General features: G+C 44.6%; 1 protein-coding gene across 4 annotated transcripts; it reads left to right on the top strand.

Moving 5' to 3' along the window:
* Positions 1–73: 73 nt before the first annotated feature.
* On the top strand, positions 74–13168 carry Golt1b (golgi transport 1B). Of its 4 annotated transcripts, XM_039107914.2 has the most exons (6): positions 78–237; positions 4823–4914; positions 6441–6619; positions 8780–8861; positions 10379–10411; positions 10773–10862. In XM_039107914.2, exons 1-5 carry the CDS (start codon positions 213–215, stop codon positions 10385–10387), a joined length of 387 nt encoding a protein of 128 aa, XP_038963842.1. In that variant the 5' UTR covers positions 78–212; the 3' UTR covers positions 10388–10411; positions 10773–10862. The 4 variants fall into 4 exon arrangements, with proteins under 4 accessions (XP_038963843.1, XP_038963842.1, XP_063142444.1 ...); XM_039107915.2 differs by lacking the exon at positions 6441–6619 and having other exon boundaries at positions 74–237; positions 10773–10911; NM_001113783.1 differs by lacking the exon at positions 10379–10411 and having other exon boundaries at positions 128–237; positions 10773–11343.
* Positions 13169–22973: the final 9805 nt, after the last annotated feature.

A 22973-nucleotide genomic window follows, 5' to 3' on the forward strand; every position in this document is an offset into this window, starting at 1 on the left:
GGTGCGGCGTCCAGGCGCACATCCGAACAACAGTGCGTGCTATTGGCCTCTCCGTAGCCAATGGAGCTCGGCCTTGCGGCCCGGCGGCGGCGGCTGCGTGTTTCCGGAAGACGTGGCGGCTCGGGCCCGGGTAGCGTCGCCGAGGCTCTTCTCTGGACTAGGCTTCGCAGCGTGGGCCCCGAGGCACCGCGGTTCTCGCCGCCGCCGCCGCCATGATCTCCCTCACGGATACCCAGAGTAAGCGCTGCCGGGTCCCCACGTTGGCCGGTGCTCCCGCCGCAGCCTCTGCTCCACCCCGCAATGAATGGAGCGAGCGCGGCGTGGGGCGGCGGCCCGCGGGAGGGAGGGGGCCGCGACGGGTGGACCGCGGACCTGCCCCGGCTCAAGTGGCGCCGCCGCCTTTGCCCGGATGACACCGGCGCTCTGTCTCACGGAGCCGCGGCCGGACCAAGTTTCCAGGGTGGCGGGAATGGGGCTGTCCGCCTGCGCCTAGGCTCCTGCAAGGCTGGGGTGGCTGGGGGCGTAGAGAGCGGTGATCAGACACTACTGTTACCAGCCCATCTAGAATTCACTTGCAAGGACTTCTGTTTTCCGCCCGTTTAAGTTTCAGCCAAGTTTACTAATTTTGAAGTCACTTTATGCTTAGAGCATTGAAGCTGCTGCTGTTTTAGATTTCTGGGTTAGGAGTCAGGATCACACTGTAGGTAAATGAGGCTGGCCTTGCGCTCATTGTGTCAGGGGTAGCCTCCCCACTTGTAATCCTTCTGCCTCTGTCTCTTAAAGTTCTGAGATTACAAGCATGAACGATCCTGCCTGTCTCTACAGCTAAAGGACTTCTTTCTTAGTCTTGTATGCTGTACTTTGTGGCGTGTTTTATTTTGGCATCCGTCGCTGCCTATCATCACTCTGAGCAGCTTTACAGACTTGCCTTTCTAGTGGCCACAGAGATTAGAGCATCCCAGCCATGTGTTCTACAGACTAGCCGAGCGTTATCCCTGGCTCCATCGTTTTCCACTTTTCTACCGTTTCTTGCCAATCTTAATTATTTTTTCTATTTAAAGCTGTTTGCTTTTTAAAGATTTTTTTTATGGATATGACTGACATCTTTTGCCTCGCTTTTGCTCATCGCCATGAACTTTGTTTCTTTAAACTCTATAGTCACCTTAGATTTTCAAGATGCACTGAAAGTGAGGCAAAAACCTTCCTTGAAGTTATTCTCAAGTGGAGTTTGAAGATTTAAATTCAAGTGGTGGCACACTGGAATGTAACAGATCCTTATGGTTCCCTCCACACCCTGGCAGTCCACTCTGTCTGACTGTGGATTGTACAGCTGCCTTCTCTAGCCCAGGGGTGTTGTCTGTTGGTCCAGTCAGGCTCATTTGATTCTAGTCAGAAATAAAAGTGTCCTTTTTCCCCTACTCTCACTACTAACAGTCTTATGGACATGTTTACTGCAACATGTAGTTATATAGATGAGAATGATCTTAATTATTTTCTTAAGGTTTTCTTTAACATGCATGTGGAGGCCAGAGAGAGAGGATCTTCCTGGAGCTATAGTTACAGACGGTTTTTAGCTGCCTGGTATGGGTTCTGGAAACCAACTTGGATACTCCTGAAGAGCAGTTTTCAGTACTTACATGTTTAATTCTTACACGAGCATGGGAAAGCGGACTTGGACCATTTATGAATTAGAACATGTAAGATATTCAGTTACACACAAAGGCAGAAAAAGACATGGTCCTGGGATTACTGGTTCAGAAGCCTTTGTTGTTTTCACTGTAGTACTAGCTTCTGAGAAGACTTGATGTAAACATCCACATCCTGGGATGGTACAAGTCTGTGGCATATGAACTACCCTGTGCACAGGGCAGAGACCATCTCTCTCCAACAAAAAACTAACACAGTGAGGAATTGGATTTGGGGCAGAAGAAGCTGCTTTGCCCTCATTTTACTAGATTTCTTGGGATGGGAATTCTGTGATGTTCACTTGTGGTCTAAGGTGAGATGGTAAGTTACAGCCAGTGGTTAGGGAACCAGAGCTAGTCAAATTCAGATTGTTTCTGTGTCTTTGTTGACTGCTGGGTTGAACCCGTAGCATCCCAGAAAGGTGCCAGCATGAGTCATGGCTTTCAGAAGTGAGGAGGTTGATAAAGCTCTGAGCAGAGCTGGGTGGATGACAGTTCTTGATTGGCTTAAGATACTATAGTCCAGTTCCCCATCCCAGCAGGGCCTAAAGAAATGACAAGACTTACTCAGGGAGATGGAATGGGGCAGCTCCCAGCTTACACCTGGATTGTCAAATTAAGTAAAGTGCTGCTGTGGTATTTGTTTTACTTAGTGGAACTCTTCTGTTTCTTAAAGGGTGCGATGAGGAAGGACGGGCCTGCTCTCAGTCTGTGAAGGTGCCCACATCACTAAGATGTCAGCTGTGATTGACAGTGGGCTGAACTGGTCTTTCTTTAGAAAATGTCTTCAGTATGCCTTTTATTTATGTTAGCTAATATCTCAGGTTGCTTTTACCAAGCTTGATTTTTGATGGGCAGAAAAAAAAATAGATTATGTTTTCCCAAGTATGATTCAGGCAGGATGAGCACTGCACCATGTGGGCCTTTTGACTTCAGAGAACTTGCAGATGGATGGGGACAGGGACAAAGGAAAAGGTGGAGATGAGAAAGGGGTGTTATGAGGGATTGACCCATTTCATGGGGGATTCCTGGCAGCATTGGACCAGTGCCATTGTGGCAAAAGAGTCCACAGGCAGCTGTCCCCTTCTGACCCACACCTCATGAACCGTGGCTGTAGTAGGATTGTGGAGTGAGAAGACTAGGTCTGGAGTTTCCCTGCTGCCTGTGACCTGGTGCTTCCCACCCTGATGCTTGTGTACAGCAACCAGGAATGGCTGCTCATGGGAAACTGGAGTCTGTGTTGCTACTGGGTGCCTCAGAACTTTGTTAAAGGAATCCTGAGGCACCGTGGGCACACTGAGCTGTGAAGAGCCTCATGGGGGTATCTTTTCCACTGCAGCTAACTCTTAAAAGGTCTGGTACCTACTGGGTTGTTCTAGACTACGATTAAATTTAAATCACTTACGTTTTACACATTCCAGTGCCCTTGAGTTTAATAAGTATGTTTTTTAACTGTAGGTAAAAATATTTATAATGGCTAAAATAGACTAGATAGTTAGCCATAGTTTGATTTGGGGCAGCTTAAATCTCCTCTCTATATGTTATCTTTCAACCCTAAGTGATGTGATTCTAACTATATTCCAGTGATGCTGGTAGGGTTGCATGTTCTCTGGGAAGTTCTTCGTAGTGCCTGACTCCTGACAAGTTAGAGATGCACAGGAACTGTTTCCATATAGTTTCCTCCCATTATCTTTAAACTTGAGGGATGCTTTTATTTTGTATGTGTGTGTGCACTTTGTGACATTGGGATCTTGTTCAATCATTCTGCATCATTCACTCATACATGTATGTATGTACATGCGGATAACAGGGTCTACCACTGAACCTGGAGCTCACGGATTTGGCTAAACTGCCTGGCCAGTGAGCTTCAAACTCCCTGTCTCTGCCTCACCAACTCAGGGATTCCAAGCCTGAACCACCACGTCTGCTTTTTATTTAGATGCTGGGAATCTGAATTCAGGTTGTCATGCTTATACAACAAGCATGTTACCAGCTTGATTTCCTTCATAAATGAACATCTTGGATGTTGATTAATTAAGATAATTTGTGAACTAGAAGGTAGTCACATGCAGATGACTGGGCTGTTATGATTTGCTCCTAAGTACTAGTTACTAGAGTTTCACTTCCTCCTTCCTCCATGTTTTTCTCTAGGAAATTAGAGTCTAACACCTAAATAATTGTTTTAAGAAATTTTCCTGAGACATTTGAACAAGAAAGTATTCCTTTGGTATTTGCATCTGAAATACATTTAAATTAGAATAGGCTTGTAAATTCTTTCAGACTAATTTTAGAATCAAAATGGAAGATATATCAAAAAGTTTAGGACATGGAGCTGTAGAAAGGTAAAGGTAATAAAGTGTCAGCTCCTCAGACCCTCTGTTTCCCCTTGTCCCTCCCCTACCCCTGGTGTGAGAGGGCGGGTTGTAACTGGCCTGGATTTTAGCTCTCTAGAGCTGAAGGGAAAATAATAACAGGTCAGGAAACAACGACTTTTTTAAAAACAAAAAAAAAAAAAAAAAAACAAAACAAAGCAAGCCATCCTCTAACAGCTAAAGCATGTGACTGAGAGGTGGCTGGCGTTCACGGGAGTGAGTCTGGCCTCACACAAAAGGTAACGAATGCCTAGGGAATACAAGGCCAATACAGCATTTTTATGCAGGATGGGCTTCATTTAAACTGCACCACTGAATTCAGTACCTACCGCAGCCCTTGGTCTCTCGTAGTGGTTGACAAGTGTTAGTTTCTAGGTAAAGAAGTAAGCGTGTAAGCTAGGTTAGGATTCCAGGTTCTAGTTTTAGACTTTAGACTTTAGTAGTGTAAAGTTTGTAGGTGATAAATAGTTAAAGCCTGTGCGTGTTAGTCTAAGGCCAGAGTGGGTTTTTAAGAGGTAAATGATATATAAGCAGAGGTTTAGAATCTAGGCCTGTCTCCTCTCCTGCCTGAGAACTGGGCATTCTCCTCTGTTCCTGACTTACATTTGGCTGTAGATCCAGTGGTGCTCCCTCACCCTGGTAAAGATCTTGATGCTGGAAGAACCGGGCCTGCAGTCCTGGGGCCTGCAGCACTCTGTGCTGGGGCTGTGGGGTCCTCGGGGGCCTGGATCTTCTTTGTCTTTAACCATGTGGTTTCTGTTGCAGAAATTGGCATGGGCTTAACAGGATTTGGAGTGTTTTTCCTGTTCTTTGGAATGATTCTCTTTTTTGACAAAGCACTGCTGGCGATTGGAAATGTAAGTCTTTGAATATGTGCCTTTTAAATTCTCATGAGTTTTTTCTACTAGGAACGTGTTGCCTTTTAGTGGTAGGAAATGACTGTCAAGTTTACTGTTTGCAGCACCAGTGAAGCCCTCGACTCTGTGTGACTAGCAGATAGGCTCAAGAAGGTTCTCACCGGTTTACTACTCTAATAGTGTTTGTGCTGGGGTTTACAAGGAATTAGATGAGTGCTACCCCTGAATAGGAGATCAGGGCAGCTGACCCAGCCAGGCATGGTGGCTTAGGCCTGAAGCTCAACACAGAAAACTGAGGTAGGATCGCCACAGATTTAATGCAGCCTGGGCTACAGAAAAAGGTGCTGTCTCAAAATGTAAAAGAAAGATGACTTGCTAGCCCCTTGCCATAGTAAACTTATGAAAATATTTTAATGAGAATGTCTAAGGCATGATTAAACTCTATAGACAGATTTTTGGTAACCTAAAAGTTTTTAAAACGTACGTCGTTTTGCTGTGCGATGGGTAAAGGGCTTGTCACCAACCAACCCGGAACCTACGTGATGAAGGAAGAAACCTAACTCCTCTGAGATAGCCTCTAACCTGCACTCGAATGCCCCACTCAGGTAAATAAATGTCAGTTACTCTTTTCTTGAATACTTGGCTGTGGCGGTAACTGACCTCCTTCGAAACAACATGCCTTGTTCCCTTGCTTGTGTACTGACCTGTCCATGCGTTGGAGGTCGTGCAGGAACTCCTGCCCTATCTGTGTGTTGGAGGTCATACAGGAGCTCCTGAAGTAAGCAATCCCTTAGGAGCAGGTGGAGAAGTCCTTGCACGATGCTAGATGGTTTTGAAGTCTGTGGCCTATTTTAACTAAAGAGAGAAAGGGTATTAAAGTTGTTGTTTTAAGCTGGTGGTATTAACAGCACTGCTGTCTGGGGATGTGACACTTAGCTGGTGGGCTTGGTATGTACTGGTAAGGAGTAATTTTTCCTGAGGAAAGCTAATGGGGGAGTACTTCACACACAGTGAGGGAGGGAGTAACCAGCTCAGGGATAATCTCTTATCCACACACGTATCACTTCTGCTGGGCTCTTCTCCTGAGCTTCACATTGAACTAATGTTGTCTGCATCACCCAAATCTTCCATCATAGAAACCTCCACACCCCAGAGACAATTGTAGAATCAGGAAGTACATTGGAGGGACACAGTTAAAGCAGGCTGGCCATCCATGACTTGCCAGCTGTTTGCTTAAACAGGCCATTTCTTTCCTATCCAGTCAAGCTGAGAACCTGCTGTAGCTGTGGATCCCTTATCCCATTTCACCTTCCTTCCTTCCTTGAATGGAGGTAGACAAAGAATGAGGCCGGTGAGGGTAGCCAGGGCATCAGCACGCTCCCCACTCCCTGTTGTGGCTGCTGGGCATAAGTGCAAGGCCCTGGCATTTGTGCACATCAAAGACCAAGCAAGCCCTCACCAGGGAGCTGTCTCCTGGCTTCTGCAGTGTTTAACCTTCAGTGTGTTGCATTGTCTTTCTCTCCCAGGTTCTGTTTGTGGCTGGTTTGGCTTTTGTAATTGGTCTAGAAAGAACATTCAGATTCTTCTTCCAGAAGCACAAAGTGAAAGCCACTGGATTTTTCCTGGGTGGTGTGTTCGTGGTCCTTATTGGTTGGCCTTTGATAGGCATGATCTTCGAAATTTACGGATTCTTTCTCTTGTTCAGGTGAGGTCCTTCTTTTCTGTCATGAGCCAGTGTCTCAGATAACGTTTGCAGAGACCGGGGTAGGTAGTTGGGCTAGTGTGGGAGACTCACTTCCTGAATGGCCACTGTTTACATTGTTTTTATTATAAGTTTAAGTCAGTCAACTCAAAGGCAGTTTCCTAAATGTAAATGACTGCCTATGTGAGATAATGAAGAATTTATAAAATATCTCCAGTGCTACAGAATTCATTTTTGCCCTTGGTAAGGTGTATACAGGGTTTGCTATTTGTAACAGGATGGGTAGGATGTGGACCGTGGTTTTGTTGTGTGAATTGTTTCCCATCGGCAGCACATATGGTAAGAAACCTAGTACTGAACTCACTGGAAATGCCGGTCACTGCAAGTTAGCCAGAAAACAGAGTACATGCGTGAAAAGACAGTGCTCAGAAACACTGCTCGTTTTTATTTTCAAAATGTCAGGCACAGTGTCCCCTAAACATAAAAATGACTTAAGTACCAAACCTGTCTGAGGGGGGCTACCAGTTCTGATATGGAAAGCAGACTGTAAAGATCACAGAAATGCAGTGATAATGTCATGTCACCATGGAAGGACACAGAATATTCTAAGAGCATGGTAAGGGAGGAGTTTATCCAAAGAGAAGGAATATTTGGATAAGCTGAGTCTTAAAGAATGAAGCAGGGCTCATCTTGTAAGCCAAACACATGGAGACATTGGTTGACTGACGGGCTCAGGCAGAGTTGTGAAAGCTGTTGTTTGTTCTGAAAAAAGGAGAGCAGTTCCCCATGGGAGTGTGGGCCACGAGCCAGAAGAGGCTGCAGACTTCTCTGAGGTGCTTATTGTCTACCAGATTTAGGCTAAAGAGCAGCGTCTGCAGCAGAGAGTTAGGGAAGGACGCAAAAGATTTGTAAGCCAGAAACAGTTGAGCCAGGAAGGCATTTTGGGAGAATAGGCCTCAGGCTGACATGCACGTCAGGATCCAGTGAGAGCGCTCTGTGGCGAAAGGGGCTTGCCACAGAGCTGAGGACAGACCTGCGTTGGATCCCCAGGCCCTACGGTGGTGGAATTAGAGAGTTGGTTCCCATAAGCTGTCTATGTCTGCCCTCCACGCGTCATAGTATGTGCTGCATGCTACACATGCTCACATACACACTAGTGGAAAAAGGTAGGGTGCGTTTAGGAAAGAACAATTGGAGATAGAAAAAAACATTACAAAGGCTCAGGCTTGGTACACAGTATAAAATTAGGAGAAAACGCTGCCTGCTCGCCATTTGAAGTGGGAAAAGCATAAAGACAACAGAGACAGACGAAGGCCGAAAGATCAGAGTTGGCCCTTGATGCCGGTGTAGAATGACATGCCGTCATTTCTTGGTAAACTGCATTAATACATTGGCTTACTGATTTAAAGAAGCTTCTAGTAAAACCCTTGCGGTTCTGTTGGGTTTGGTTTGTTCTGCGGGAGTCTTGGTTTGAGATCTAGAGTCAAAGGTCTTTGTGGTTCTTTTTCCAAATACATATAACCCTCAGCACCAGCATGTGACACCACCTATTGTATTTTTAAAGATACCTTTAAATATCCATTTGAGCTTAGTACTGCTAAGAAAGCAACCTCCATGTCTTTGAAGCATGTGCTTAGTTGAACTATCTGAGCTGTTCTCATGTGGTGATAATAGTCATTCCTGTGGGTTCAGAGTTAAAGCTGGCCCTTACTGACCGTCCTTCACTGTGGTACTTTCATCCCTGTAAACTGCATTTTAAGACCCAGATGCAGTTTATTTCTAGAGCGTTCGCAAATTGTGTTTGTTTCGTGGGTTCACTGATCCACAGTTAAACTGATTAGAGGCCGTGTCACTTGAGTGGGCATGTATCCACACCAGAAACTGACGTAATGTGAGCCTCCCCACTGGTAGGTGTACTGTCAGGTTGTGTTCCTGGTTTTCTACAGTCCCCTTCTTCTGGGTCCTCCCCTCTGCTTCTGTCCTCAGCAGTAGAACAGAAAGCCTGTGGTCTCATCACAGCACATCTAGGTCCCATTATATTCTGGGCACCATTTTACCAGCGATCAAATGGTTTACTGGTGAGTCAAGTGCTCCTCTTACTTGACTGGTGGTTGGCTCCTCCTGGTGGAGCACTGAGGCCTAACTGCCTTGTCTTGCTCCTAGGGGCTTTTTCCCAGTGGTGGTTGGCTTTATCAGAAGAGTGCCTGTCCTTGGATCCCTCCTGAATCTCCCTGGAATCAGATCAGTAAGTAGTCACACATTTAGCTGTGCATTTGTAAGAACCACCCAGACGTGTGGATTGTGAGCCTTTTCCCTGGGAGTTTGCATCATTGATGTGATCGCATAATTATGGTATAAATGATTGTGTCACATGAATCCTGGTTACCATGAAAACCAGAAACCAGTCGTTCTTAGACCTATGAAACCTGACATTTTGTTTGAACATGACATTTTTAGTATTGTTTTCTATTTTGATGTTATTCGGGTTGATAATGCTAAGCTACTTTTATGAATTGATAGGTGAAACCCTTCCTGTATTCGGGGTGTACTCTGGATGCTTGAGACTAACCTGCCATGGGGACTGCCAGCTCTTGTGGGGTCTCAGAGGCTTCTCAGAACCTCTTTGTACACACCTCTGTCATACCATTTACCTTTTTTAATGAGAGCTCCAGACCTGTGACCACAGTCCTCCAGGGCAGAGGTAAATGGCTTTAGCCATTCTTCCCCAGGGCCCAGCATAACACCTGCCACTCAGGATAAAAATGACAAACATTTTCCCCAAGGGAATGAGTGAAGGGTGCCGGTGTCCGATGTCAGACCCAATCAGTCTGATGACAGCTCCAGATGACTCCCTCTTAGCTGTTTCTCTCAATCTGAACACTAAATGAAGTGGTGAACTACAGAGATGCTGGAGACAGCTGGGAGAGGCGGTGCTTCGGGCTCAGAGCAGCCCGTGAGAGCCGCCGCCGCAGGCATGATCATGCAGAACAACTGGGTGAAAGCCCGAGAGGCGTTTAAAAGGCTTGCTGAGTCTGTCTAGTAGCTGCAGAGAGAAAAAGGACTTGTAGAAGGAGGAGCACTCCTGTGAGTCCAACCTTTCCACACCATGTCAGTCTCAGAGGCAGAAGAGCCCTCTGGATACAGCCTGGGTAGTTGCAGTAACCTGTGAAGAACAAATATGGTGTTTGGGGTTTTTTAACCATTGAAATTTACTTTAAAGTTCTTGTGACTCCACAGTGTCACCTCTTTATGATCATTTCAAAGGTTGGTATGTCAGCTTGGGGTGGGGTGCACCGAGGCTCCATTCGTCCTTATTACCAAACTCAATGTAGAGACTCTTACAGAGAATGGATTTACTTAGACCTGTAGTTGTACTCGCTTACAAGTTCTGTTGTGATTGTGTACATGGGCAGCCAGGGATCTGCAGTCGTTGCCTAAGTAGCAGTGCAAAGCGTAGGGCAGAGGCACTGCTGGCTATCACACAGTGCTCTCCATTGCAGCATTGCCACTGAGCGTGGTACACTGCCATCGGGATACTGAAGACAGACAGACTTTCTGATTTCAGATAGCCAAAGTTAATAACCATTTACATGAGTGTTCGTTGAAGTTCTTATTTGAAAATTACAAGTTTACATTGGCAACACTGAGTGTTTCAGTCTTTGCCCATTCAGGATGCTGTCCAGAATGCTCAGTTAACATCTTTTTAGTTGATAGCTGTTGTTAATTACTGAACTTAATTGAGTTAAATCTGTTTGTCCAAAGACCACATAGGCCCAGAAGAGATCCACAGGAATGGTCAGTGGAAATATCTTATTGGGGTCATTACTGCATGAGTGGCTGGCATTTCAGTCTTTTCTTTTTGTTGAGCTAGCAGTGTCAGTGTCATTTTTATTATTTTACTCATTGTGTTGCATTTTTCATGTTTCACCCTTAAATTCATGTGTATAACATGTCATGCAAAAGCGACTTTAAAAAAAAAATTTTATACACATCTGAGAAGATGGTGGTGGGCACCATCCAGTTAACGACTGTCAGTCATGCCTTGAATTCCTGCAAATGCTGCAAAACTGGATGTTTTAAACCAGCATCTAAAGGGCTCAGTCAGTGCTGTGCAATGCTTGAGTTCCCTCTAACTCTGTCTTTCTTCTCCTTACAGTTCGTAGACAAGGTCGGAGAAAGCAACAATATGGTATAACAACGAGGGAACTGAAGAATTTAAATACTGTATTATTTATAAAACCCTTTTGAAGAATATTCAGCACAAAGTTAAATTTCACGAACTAGCGTATAAAGTTCCTTACAGAAGTTTAAAACGTACGCCCTCCAAAGTCCCGACAGCTGTGGCAGAAGCGGCAGCAGGCTCATGAGGTCGGAGACCTGAACGAAGATGGAGAGGGCGCGGCCTATTGCAACGCTTAGTGACGTCAGACGGCTGTCTCTTAGTCTTGCTGCAACGTGTGAGACGGTCGTTCGTAGACAACATGGTGTCTGTTACTGTTTTTTAGAAGATTCAGGAACACCACTAGGCATTTGATTTTTTTTTTTTTTATGATGTCCATTGTGATGGCCCAGATCTATCTAGGTGTGCTGGGTTTCTAATGATGCCTGGATTGGATTGGATTATGTCGTCTCCATGTATCAGCCCAAGGAAGCCCAGTTTCATGTGTGAATCACTTTTTTTGTAAACATGGATAAAATAAAACTTTTGTGGTCCTTTTGAATCCTAATATTTTGGAGCCAGATAAAAATATGAACTAGTCTTTTTTTAAATACACGGAGGTCATTCTGAGCTGTTACTTCCTTAATCATAGCTGACCACATTCTTTCTTGACTCCATAACACTCCGGAAGCTCAGATCTCTCAAGTGTGGCCTGGATGTGTTCATACAATCTGTCCCACGCAGAAGCTGAGCAGAGAGCATTCTGACCATGGAGTAGTCTGCTACAGAGACTATTGGAATCAGTTTTTGGGATCCTAAGTGACACACACCACATGCGTCCTCCCATGCCATGATGTAGTTTTTCTTGTTGGGTTCATAATGAAATTCGGCCATAGTTTCTCACCTTGTTTTCATGACTTACAGTGACCTTGAAGGTGTGTAACATGTGAAAGGTTTATTCTGTGACTGTGAGAAGGGCTAATTATTTAATCTTTATTTTTCCTCTTATTTTCAGCTTTGTTGTAATATCCAAAAATCAGCATGCACCGTATCTGCTTCCCTTGCTGTTCCGCACCTGAGTTAGGAAGGAAGACGCCCTGTTGACATGTAAAAGCTCGCTCTTTATAACTAAACCGGCTGTAGCTTCTCCTAACCACCATGCTGGGGAAGCATGCTGTTCCCATCTGTGGCCAGTTCCCCACAGGGACAATGGTGATTTCCTTCCTCGCCTGAGGTGTTGGCTTTCCTGTGGGACATAGGAGCCCTTGGTCAGACACAGCACGATTTGTCTTACTGATGATTGCACTGTTTATTTGTAACAGTCTCTAAGCTTTTTAATGCACAAAGTCATAATGGAAATTGTATTTATTTACAGACCATTTCTACAGGACATTACAATGTTGTTTTCACTTAAATCTCTCAGTGCCAGGAGAATCCCCAGCCTTGCCCATCTACGGAAGGAAGGAAGGAAGGAAGGAAGGAAGGAAGGAAGGAAGGAAGGAAGGAAGGAAGGAAGGAAGGACTGGTTTGTAGTGGGATGGTTCGTTCTTGTGGATTACTGTCGTGTTTGGTACTTGCATCCAACTTTGGTGTAACCTGTGAAAACTCGATAAGTGGAGAATCCTACCTCAATAGCTCATGGGATAATAAAAGACCTGGCGTTGTGTCTGATGTTCCTCAAAAAGTCATACCTTTCCTGAAGTGTCAGTGCTGTGCTTTGAGAACTGGCCCGTGTAAGGTGCCCTGTAGATTTATAATAGGCTTTGGCCTCTATGATTGACAGGGGCTAGATATCACGCCTGTTAGAGCAAGAGTCTGCCATTTAACTCCTTTGTAGACATGACCCTATCAAAGTGGCTTTTGCACTACAGCAAGCATCCCCTTTCAGCAGCCTGATTTCAGAAAACACTGGACCTGAGAAGACATGAGAAGTTCCTAGTCCTCAGAAAGGTAGAGGGCTGAGGTGGCTTTCAGTTTGGAGTGAATCTACAGTGGACCTGGGACTGCTTGGCAACGCTGTTTTTCTGTCAGAACCATGAGGCTCTGTTTTTAAACAAAGCAGCCCTCAGACTTCTGGAAGCCCTATTGTGAGTTCCCTCAACCCTACTCCCTTCTGAAATGAGCCTTCTGTCTTTAACAGAAAACAAGCAAACAGAAAACATACTTTGATTATTCCCCCAAGATGGAGGACAAGGTCCGGTACTCAGCCTTAAGTGTTTCTGTCATGTTCAAATGTATCTTCTGTAACAGAAACAGACTTCAATGTTTCCTTTCCCTTAGAATTCTCTGGAATTCAGCTGCTTTAGAAGTCTCATGGTCAAATTATATACTCTAACAATGGCATATTGTAAATACATTTGTCTTACCTCAATAAAAGGGTACTTTTCTATTCATTGGTGGTCAAGTTTATCTTTGGAGTTTTAAAGCTTAAGTAACACTATAAAATAGCCTACCTTATTTTAAAAATTGGGCGTTGTGCAATTTTGTCTGTCAAAAAATGCCCTTGGACATTTTTATATCCAAATTGCTTAAATACAGTCATATAACAACTAAATTACTGAAAACACATTTGGAAGCTATTTAAATGTATAAAAGAATTCTGAGTGGATCGAGAGATGGCTCGGGAGTTCTGAGCTCTTAGAGGGATCCAGATTTGGTTCCTGACAACTATGTTGAGGCTCTGGACCTTCAGTATCTGCAGGTCCCAGGGATCTGGTGTCCCCTTGGGTCCTCTGGCACCAGGCATATATGCAGTGCGCACACATGTAGGCAAAACACTCATAAATGTTAACGAATATTCCTTGCCTTGAGCTATATGCTGTTTTTAAAAATGTCAAACTCCTTCTGGCATGTTGGTGCAGACAGGACCTTTGAGTTCTGGACAGCAGGGCCAAGTAAGTGCTTTGGGAAGCAAACGAACGGGTTGGACTCAAAGGTCCGCTGAGCATTGGGTTATTCAGCAGACTTGAACACTTAAAGCCCATGACACAGGCCAGCCATATCATAAGCCCTATCCATAAGGAATTCTTAATTAACACCTCCAAACATACTGAGTTGCCCCAAAACAGGTGCTGGCAAAAGAATGTGCAGACATCTGAGACTTTCAAGCCTTTTATTTTCTTCCGCTCAAGCCTTCAGGAGTGTTGAGCTTCCTTTCCGATATGTGTCATACATTCAGGTTCTCTAGACTCTAGGACCCACAGAATGAGCCAAGGCCTTGAAATCGACTTAGCTTGTAGGGAACAGCCTAACCATCCCTGTCTGTACTGGGAAGAATCCTGGAGCTCCTCTGTCCATCAGTCTAGATGCCTGAGATCCAATCTGGTGGGGGAGGCTTGGATTCCTGGAGAGCTGCAGTCCATGTTGAAAAACCAGAGAAGCTCTTGCTCTTGCCTTCTTCCCCTTTGTCCCTTCTCTCCCCATCCCACCCCCGACTTTCCTCCACCATGCCTGGACTTTACTCCTCTCCTCTTCGGCTCTTCTTCTTTCATTAAACCTTCCCATGTGGAAAAAAAAAGAAAAGAAAAGAAAAGAAAGAAAAACCAGAGAAGCTGAGATCCGAGAGCAGCGAAGGGCTGCAGCACGGATAGATGATACACTCGTCTACGGTCCGTCGGGGTCACTGCTGGATGGTTCAGCCCACTCAAAGGGTGTTCCACAGTTCAGTCAAAAGCAGTCCAGGAAATTACCCTCCGCTGCCCACAGCTGTCTCCTTCGCTGGTCCCAGTGGTCCCTCTCTATCTTTGGAGGGCAAAAAAGTTGTCGGCATTTATTCAGGAGTTTTTTTTTTTCTTTTGCTATAATAAGGTGTTTATTGTAGTGTGTGTTTTCTGGTTTTTGTTTCATGTAAACCTCAAGGTTCAGAACTGTCACTGCTCCTTATGTAACAAGCTCACTTGATTTTTTTTTTTTAAAATCACTACAGGTAGTCAGGGCTTTTCAGGGAAAGCTGTTCTCATGCTGCCATTAATTACAGAATGTAAAAGATGGGCAGTGAGGAGTGGAGATTAACTTCTGAGTTCAAAGGACTTAAAATATTTGCTTGGGTTCTTTTGAAAATGTGGCCTGGAAGAAGCAAGTTGTCATCTATAGTGTTTCCACCATGAGATCTGTGACAAGCACACACACACACACACACACACAAAAACACAGCCACAGCCTGTGCATCACTAACCTGGATACACTGTGTCCTGTGTTAAAACTTGACTCCAGTCAGTTCTCAGTAGAAACTGTTAAGTATCCATCTCATCTCTCAGGAGGCTGAAGCAGGAGGATTGCCAAGAGCTCAGGACCAACTTGAGTTAAAGAATGAAATGTTACCTTGTCAGATGATTCATTGGTGATAGATGATAGATACATGATGGATGGGTGGGTGGGTAGATGTACGGGTGGACAGACAGACAGACTTTTGATCTAGTGCCTCTCCCAAACCTTGTCCAGGGACCAGATGCTCGCTGAGGTAGGATGTGGAAAGTCACTGGCTGGTTGCAGTTCTTTGCTGTGACAGTTCTCAGTTGTGAGGCCCTCAGTGCCACCAGCACATTTCCTGTTACCTCCTTACCCGCTTAGCCAAGACAGCTGGATCTTCTGGGTCCTTGCCACCGAACTTTACGTTTTTTACACTGATTCAGTAGCAAATGATTCTTAAGGCTCCTGTTTCTTAAGGTGTATATCCACCACTGCATTCCATAGCTGCAAATAAATATTAAACCAATGTAAGTGGAGTTATCCAGCTCTTCTCTTGCTGTCCCCTCACCCGCTAGTGTGCTGAAGTCAGTTTTGTGGGAGCAGAGGTCTCTGTCACCCACAATATGAATGAGGTAAACAGTGAACCCTGCAGAAATCTACTTCACACCCTACTTTTACACAAGGCTCCTTGTTACTGGAGAGGAGGAATGACCAAGGGCAGCCTTTCCTCTCTAGGAAAGCCAGATGCCACCTAGGACAATAAAGGTCTCTCTTCACATCTACAAGATGGTGTGAATCATTGATTCTCAGGTCACCCTCTTTTCCATTGTGAAATAAAGGGACCAGTGCCTTATCTGGCCCCTTTCAGTGATATATGTAATTACAATGATTATATAGTAATTAGAGTTGATAATATAAAGATTCTTCTAAAGGGAAAGTAATCAAGGAAATTTGCTCCCTAAATGAATATATCTGAAAATATCAGTGTGCTTCAATCTCTGGCATGTGAAACTGCTTATAATGAGAGCAGTCAAAGCCTCGAGCCTTCTTGTTGTGATCCTGTGACTGGATTTTTAATGCAAAAGCCCAGCTGTGGCAACCCTAGCAAACTCGACTGGCAACACCCAACTGAAAAGATAATTGTAAAAAGCAGAGAAAGACATTCTCCATGTGCACTGGAAAGGGTACTACAGGGCCCAGTGATCCCCAGCTAATCTCTGGGTAGGATGACAGGAGTTGTACGTTTCAACACAGGTAGTGCAGGAAATATGCAGCCCTGAGTACAACGTGGCCTGGTAATGCTCTGCTCAGCCTTAGTTCTTATTCTTCCGGCTCCAGAGAGTCATTAGCTGGCATGCATCGGAAAATCTCAGAATTTAGGCAGTTTCCTGGAAACGCCTAAGTGCCCTTCTCACGTACATGACTGGGAAGAGCCTCAAGTTCAGTGATATTGTAAGCACTAGTTCAGAAACAACCGCACCTTGACTGAGCATCCGACCAACTCAAATATATACAATTTAAGGGGATGTCACTTTACACAGTGGAATCTGGGCATCTCTGACAGTTTGTATATGCTTGGCCCAGGGAGTAGCACTATTAGGAGGTGTGGTCCCATTGGAGTAGGTGTGTCACAGTGGGTGTGTGTTTTCAGACCATCGTCCTAGCTGCCTGGAAACGAGTATTCTGCTAGCAGCCTTCAGATGAAGATGTAGAACTCTCAGCTCCTCCTGAACCATGCCTGCCTGGATGCTGCCATGTTCCTGCCTTAATGATAATGGACTGAACCTCTGATCCTGTAAGCCAGCCCCAATTAAATGTACGTTTAAGATTTGCCTTGGTCATGGTGTCTGTTCACAGCAGCACAACCCTAACTAAGACAGCATCCTAGAACCAAGTTTCAAAATCCTAGTTATCTTAGTGATGAAGGCTAAATGGTCACTAATGAACACACCTTAAAGAAAGGCATAGGAGCCTATCTGATTGACAACGTGTTTGTTCATACTGTCAGCAGAAGAAAATTCAATACGCTTTGACCTATCATATTTTCAACCAAACAACTGGGCTCCCTCTCATGGTTCAGAATCGCACCTGTCATTAATGCCTGGTGATTTAACAGAAGCCTCTTCCTGGGGGCAGTGCCCTCCTCCAGGCCTTTCAGAGCAGCATCTGGCATGCTGCCTGGGGTGACAGAGATATTGATAACATGTCATCGCCCTTCCCTTCATCTCTTCCGCAAAGTGGAAAATGGCAGTTTTGACGTAAAACACCCACTTATGGATTCACCAGATAACTAACAGAGCGTCATTCTTATTCCTCCCAAAGATCAAAAGTTTCTCTTGGTGATTCATTTTCCTGTTCCTCTTCCTAAAACTTCTATAGTTTTTTTTTATCTTTTGTTATTTTGTCACATGTGTGTGCGTGCATGTGTGTGTGCATGTATATGTGTGTGCATGTATATGTGTGTGCATGTGTGTATCCATGTATGTGTGTATGCAGGTGTGTATGTGCATGTGTGCACGTGTGTGTTTGTGTGTGTGTGTGTGTGTGTGTGTGTGCATGTGTCTGAGAGTATGCCTGTGAGAGCAGGTTCCACAACACACATGTGGAGGTCACTCTATGGGACCTGGGCCTCAAACTCCAGCCTGCAGGCTTGAAGCAGGGCTTTACCCATGAGGCCAGCTCTCAGCCCCATGTGCTTGGTTTTAATCAGTCTCCTGAAACAGTGGGAGCAAGCCATGGCATCAACAGCTCTGGCTGCTTTGCTGGCTACAGGGAAAAGTCTGCAAATCTCTAAAGATGAATTCCTATGAATCCTATGAATGATTCTCTATTGTCATTCACTAGCTGTGATGGATGATCAACTGTCAACTTGAGGAATCTAGAGGATCCTTTGGGCACACCTGTGTGGGAGGTTACCTTTCTGTTATTCCTGTATTAAAAAAAAAAAAAGACCATAGCCATTTTCAATTGAAATAGAATTATGTCCCTTGCCCCACCCCTTCCTTTCCAACCCTTCCAAGTTGCCTCTCATGTCTTCAACTCTCAAATTGTTAGCCTTTTTATATTATATTTGTTATATACATATGTGTGCGTATTTACACACACACACACACACACACACACACACACACACACACACACCACTGAATCTATTTTTCTTGTTTCATGTAAATGGTTTCCAGACTGACCACTCAGAATTAGACAACCAATAAAGAGGCTCATCCCTGGGAGAGTCCACGTCTTCTCCTTGCAGTCACTGGTTACCTATAGTTCTGTCTAGAGGTGGGACCTTGTAAATCTTCCCCTTGTCTGTGAGCAGGTCCATTGGTGTTACTATTGTCCCATTACTGGGAAGACTTTCCCAGCAGACTCTTTGCTATTCTGGCTCTCACAGTCTTTCTTATCCCTCTTCACAAATGTTCCCTGGCATAGACGCAGGAGCTGTGATGTAGATTTATCCATTGGGGCCAGGCTCGGGTAACTATCTTGACTAGGTTAATTGAGTAGGGAAGCCCTATCCCCTGTGGGTGGCACTATTCCTTGTGCTAAGATCCCAGGACTGTGTGTAAAGGAAAAAGTGAGCTAAGCAGAAACATTCATTGCTCTCTGCTTCTCTGTGGATACAGTGTAACCGCTGCTTTCAGCTCCTGCTACCTTGACATCCCCACAAGGATGGGCTCAGGTTTGAAACTGTAAGTCAAAATAAACACTTTCTCTTTTTAATTGCTTTCTGGGGTATCCCAGTGTGATGGTTTGCATATGCAATGTGATGGTTTGCATATGCTTGGCCCAGGGAGTGGCACGATTAGAAGGTGTGGCCTTGTTTGTGTCACTGTCTGGGTGGGCTTGGAGATCTTCCTCCTAGCTGCCTGGGGATGATCAGTCTGTTCTTGGCTTGCTTCGGGTGAAGATGTAGATCTCAGCTACTCCTGCACCATGCCTGCCTGGATGCTGCGATGTTGCCATGTTCCCACCTTGATAATAATCCTCTAAACCTGTAAGCCAGCCCCAATTAAATGTTGTCCTTTATAAAACTTGCATTGATCATGGTGTCTGTTTACAGCAATAAAACCCTAACTAAGACACCCAGCAGCAGGAAAATTAACTATGACCCTCCCCAAACCTCAGTTGTCCTATCCTTAAACGATGATCAAACTGAACATCTAGCATCTGAATCTCAGTCTCATTTCCCAGAATTACCAAATAACATTTACCCTTTAAAAACCCCCAAATTCATATATGCAGGCAAAACACACATATACATATATGCATACTGTATACATACAAACTATATACATACATTCATACATACATGCAATATACAGACAGAGATTTAGATATACAAAATGGGCTCATACTGGGCAAATTTCCTTAAGATCAAGATGAAGATGAACTTTCATGAACTAATGCTATTTAGATGAATTAACGACTTTATTGAATCCTTGATTTGATTCAAATATTTTTAGGAAGAAAATTTAAGAAGATGGTTTTAGTTGTTTTGCCAGAAATATGTAATAAACTTAGAATCAAGAATAAAATGTGCCCACTCCTCATATAAGAGTAGATAAAGACTGAATAGAAAGGAATACAATGAGCTTTCATAAATTACACAGAAGAGAAATAGGCTTGGGACAGATTTGTGATCAAGGAAAAACATTCATTCTAGGTCAGGCACAAGGATAAAGCCATAGGTGTGCTCTATGATAAAGCAAGGCCATGTGAAATTGTTGCTTTGAACTTATAATGAGCTTATAGGATGAAGCACTGCTTTGAACTTACCATCAACATTCTTCTGTAACTCCCCTTTTGTGTAACATTTTATCTATGAGGTAATTTATAAAGAACTTTTGTCTAAGGAGGTATAAAAATGCTGAGAGAAAAAAAATAAAGTCTGACTTTTTGGGCTCTGCTCCATCCATGAAATGTATATATGTACATGTGTATATACATCTGCCTATATATATGTATGTAGGTGTGTGTGTGTGTGTGTGTGTGTGTGTGTGTGTGTGTGTAGATATAGATATATGCATGTGCAATTGTAAAATGGATAAAACAGGTGGGTCAGGGCCAACCAGAGTATGTGTATGTGTATGTGTATGTGTATGTGTATGTGTATGTGTATGTGTATGTGTATGTGTATGTGTATGTGTATGTGTGTGTGTGTGTGTGTGTGTGTGTGTATGTGTATGTGTAAGGGCATGGGGAGGTGTGACTGACTTCCTTCCTTCCTTTTCTTTTTACTCTCTGCCTCTCAAAGAGTTAACAAACTCTGAGCCTCTTGTCAGGTGAGGGAGGGGCCCTTGAGCTAGAGAGAAATGAGCCCAATTAACTAAGCTTTTTTTTTTTTTTCTTAATCTCCTGCTGTCATCAAGAGTTAAATTACCAGAAGTCAGTGACTTTTGGCTCCAGAATAGCAAAGAGTTAAAGAAAGGGCGAAATTGCCAAAGTAAACAGCTTTTGGCCCTGATTGCCTTTGCCAATGCCACATTCCCTTTTGCTGCCTCCTTCAGGGAACTGGATCCTTGGCAAACCTAACTGATCTAAACAAAAAGACACACGGGGGAGGTCATCACACCCCAGCACTGATCCACTAACATTTCCAGCATTGCTCTAGAAACTAGTTCTGTCTACTGCCATGCTGTACCAGGTGCTCTGTGTGCCCTAACTGAATACTTCATCAAACACAACACATGCTGAGGAAGCTCAGGAGGTGCGGCAATCGACAAGGTAGGGAGACATTTGTCTTCTGCACAAAAGAAGAAAACACCTCCAGCCAGTAACATCGAAATTCCACAAATCACACCTCAGACTACCCAGATTCATTACTTCTTCTCCTTAAAATGACTTTTTTGCAGGCTGTGGGTGCTTGTTTTGATTCTCTCATATTTGATTTGAAATTTAACCCACTCAAATTTTGCCTCTGCCTTCAGACAGCAGCATACTTCCAAATCCATTAGCTGTTGCCTCACATCTTGCATGGGCACACAAGCACGCACGTGTACATGAGTGCAGCACCATGTATAAATCCAGATGTACACACTCGTGTTGTACACATGCGCACGCGCGCACACACACAACACCATGTGTGAAGTCGGAAGACTATTTTCAGGAGTAAGTTTTCCCCTTCCACCATGTGAGTCCCAGGTATAAAATTCACATTATTAGATAGGTTCAGTAGCAAGCACCTTTTACCTGCTGGGCCATGTCACCCGCCCCGTGGGCTCTCAGTGTCACTGACTTGTTTGTTTCTGATGGCTCTGCCCTCACCTCTTTGCCTGGACTTTTACCTGTGCTGCTCCTGAGTGCTTGCTTCCACAGATCTGCCCAGTCCTCCTGCGGTAGCATCATTCATGTCCAATCTCTCTCCCACCTTCAAGCTCTTAGAATTCTTTCAGTTTGTACGGTGGATCACTCCGTTGTTTAGAAAGGGAGAGGCTTATCGAATGGCCTCTTTGCTGGGCTCCTAAATCAGGCATTGCCAGTCACCTGGCTTATGTTTCTACTTGCTTGTCTGATACACATTTTTATTTCTGTGTGTTCATAATTTGCTTTCTTAGGAAGTCTCCGTGGTTCCTCTAAGGTGTTTCCTTTACCCATGCTGGAGCCAAACTCTAAGCAACATCCTTAGCTTTCATGGCTGCTTTATCTGCTGGTCCTGTATAGTCCACATCCAAAGTCATTTCTTATATTTTGGTTGTGAGCCTAGCCTTTAACGGCTGAGCCATCTCTCCAGCCCCCAAAGTCATTTCTATCTCTCCGTTCTAGCCTTCAGTCAGAGTCCTTTGCTTGGGGCCATTTTCATATGTACTAATCAGGTCCAAGTACCCTTCCTTCTTATGCCCCCCACTGCACAGTTGCCTTCCTCTGCTTCAAATAAACCAAGCTCTTTGCTCTCGCTCTCCTCTCTCTCTGTTTCTCTCTATGTCTCTGTCTCTCTCTGTCTGTCTCTCTCTGTCTCTGTCTCTGTCTCTCTCTGTCTCTCTCTCTGTCTCTCTCTCTGTCTCTCTCTGTCTGTCTCTGTCTGTCTCCCTCTCTCTCTCTGTCTCTGTCTCTCTCTGTCTCCCTCTCTCTTTCTGTCTTTGTCTCTCTCTGTCTGTCTCTGTCTCTGTCTCTCTCTGTCTCTGTCTCTCTCTCTGTCTCTCTCTCTCTGTCTCTCTCTCTGTCTGTCTCTCTCTGTCTCCCTCTCTCTCTCTCTGTCTCTGTCTCTCTCTGTCTCCCTCTCTCTTTCTGTCTCTGTCTCTCTCTGTCTCTGTCTCTCTCTCTGTCTCTGTCTCTCTCTATGTCTCTGTCTCTCTCTCTGTCTCTGTCTCTCTATGTCTCTGTCTCTCTCTCTGTCTGTCTCTGTCTGTCTCTCTCTGTCTCCCTCTCTCTCTGTCTCTGTCTCTGTCTCTGTCTCTCTCTCTCTCTCTCTCTCTCTCTGTAATGGGTAACTGGAATACTAACTCCAAATTCCCTGGAATCTTCATTTCCTTGACTTTTACTCCCCCTAAGATAACCCAGCACTGCCCTGTCATGTCATCTTGGCTGCCTTTACTTTACTAAGCATGGTGCCAGCACTTTAGAGAGAGTTCCCCTAACGAGAAGAGTAGCTGAGACCAAGGGGTAAGAGGTAGACATTCAACACATATTTGTTAAATCACTGACTAGATGGACACTTGAATGAATGAATGAATGGATGAATGAATGAATGAATGAATGAATGCTGTCAAGTTCCTCTGAGGCACCCTAACCTTTTCGTGCTCACAGGGGTGATTCATCTTCACCCATGGTTTGTTTCATTCACGATGGTAAAATGCGCTGGGCAGCTAACAGGAAAAGCGAAGGTGACGGCGTTGATACAGTCAGAAATGTCTCCTGGCTGCTGTGGTCAGTTCCTGAACAAATGATATCCGCTCATCAATCATTGTCCTATTTCTGTCAATTAGACCTCCCCGGAGGAGTCATCAGATCAGCTCAGTCCTGAAGATTGACAAGCTAACCCGTGGTCTTCTTCCCCATGTGCAGACTCAA

This window comes from Rattus norvegicus, chromosome 4 (assembly GCF_036323735.1).
Source record: "Rattus norvegicus strain BN/NHsdMcwi chromosome 4, GRCr8, whole genome shotgun sequence".
Classification (NCBI taxonomy): Eukaryota; Metazoa; Chordata; class Mammalia; order Rodentia; family Muridae; genus Rattus; species Rattus norvegicus.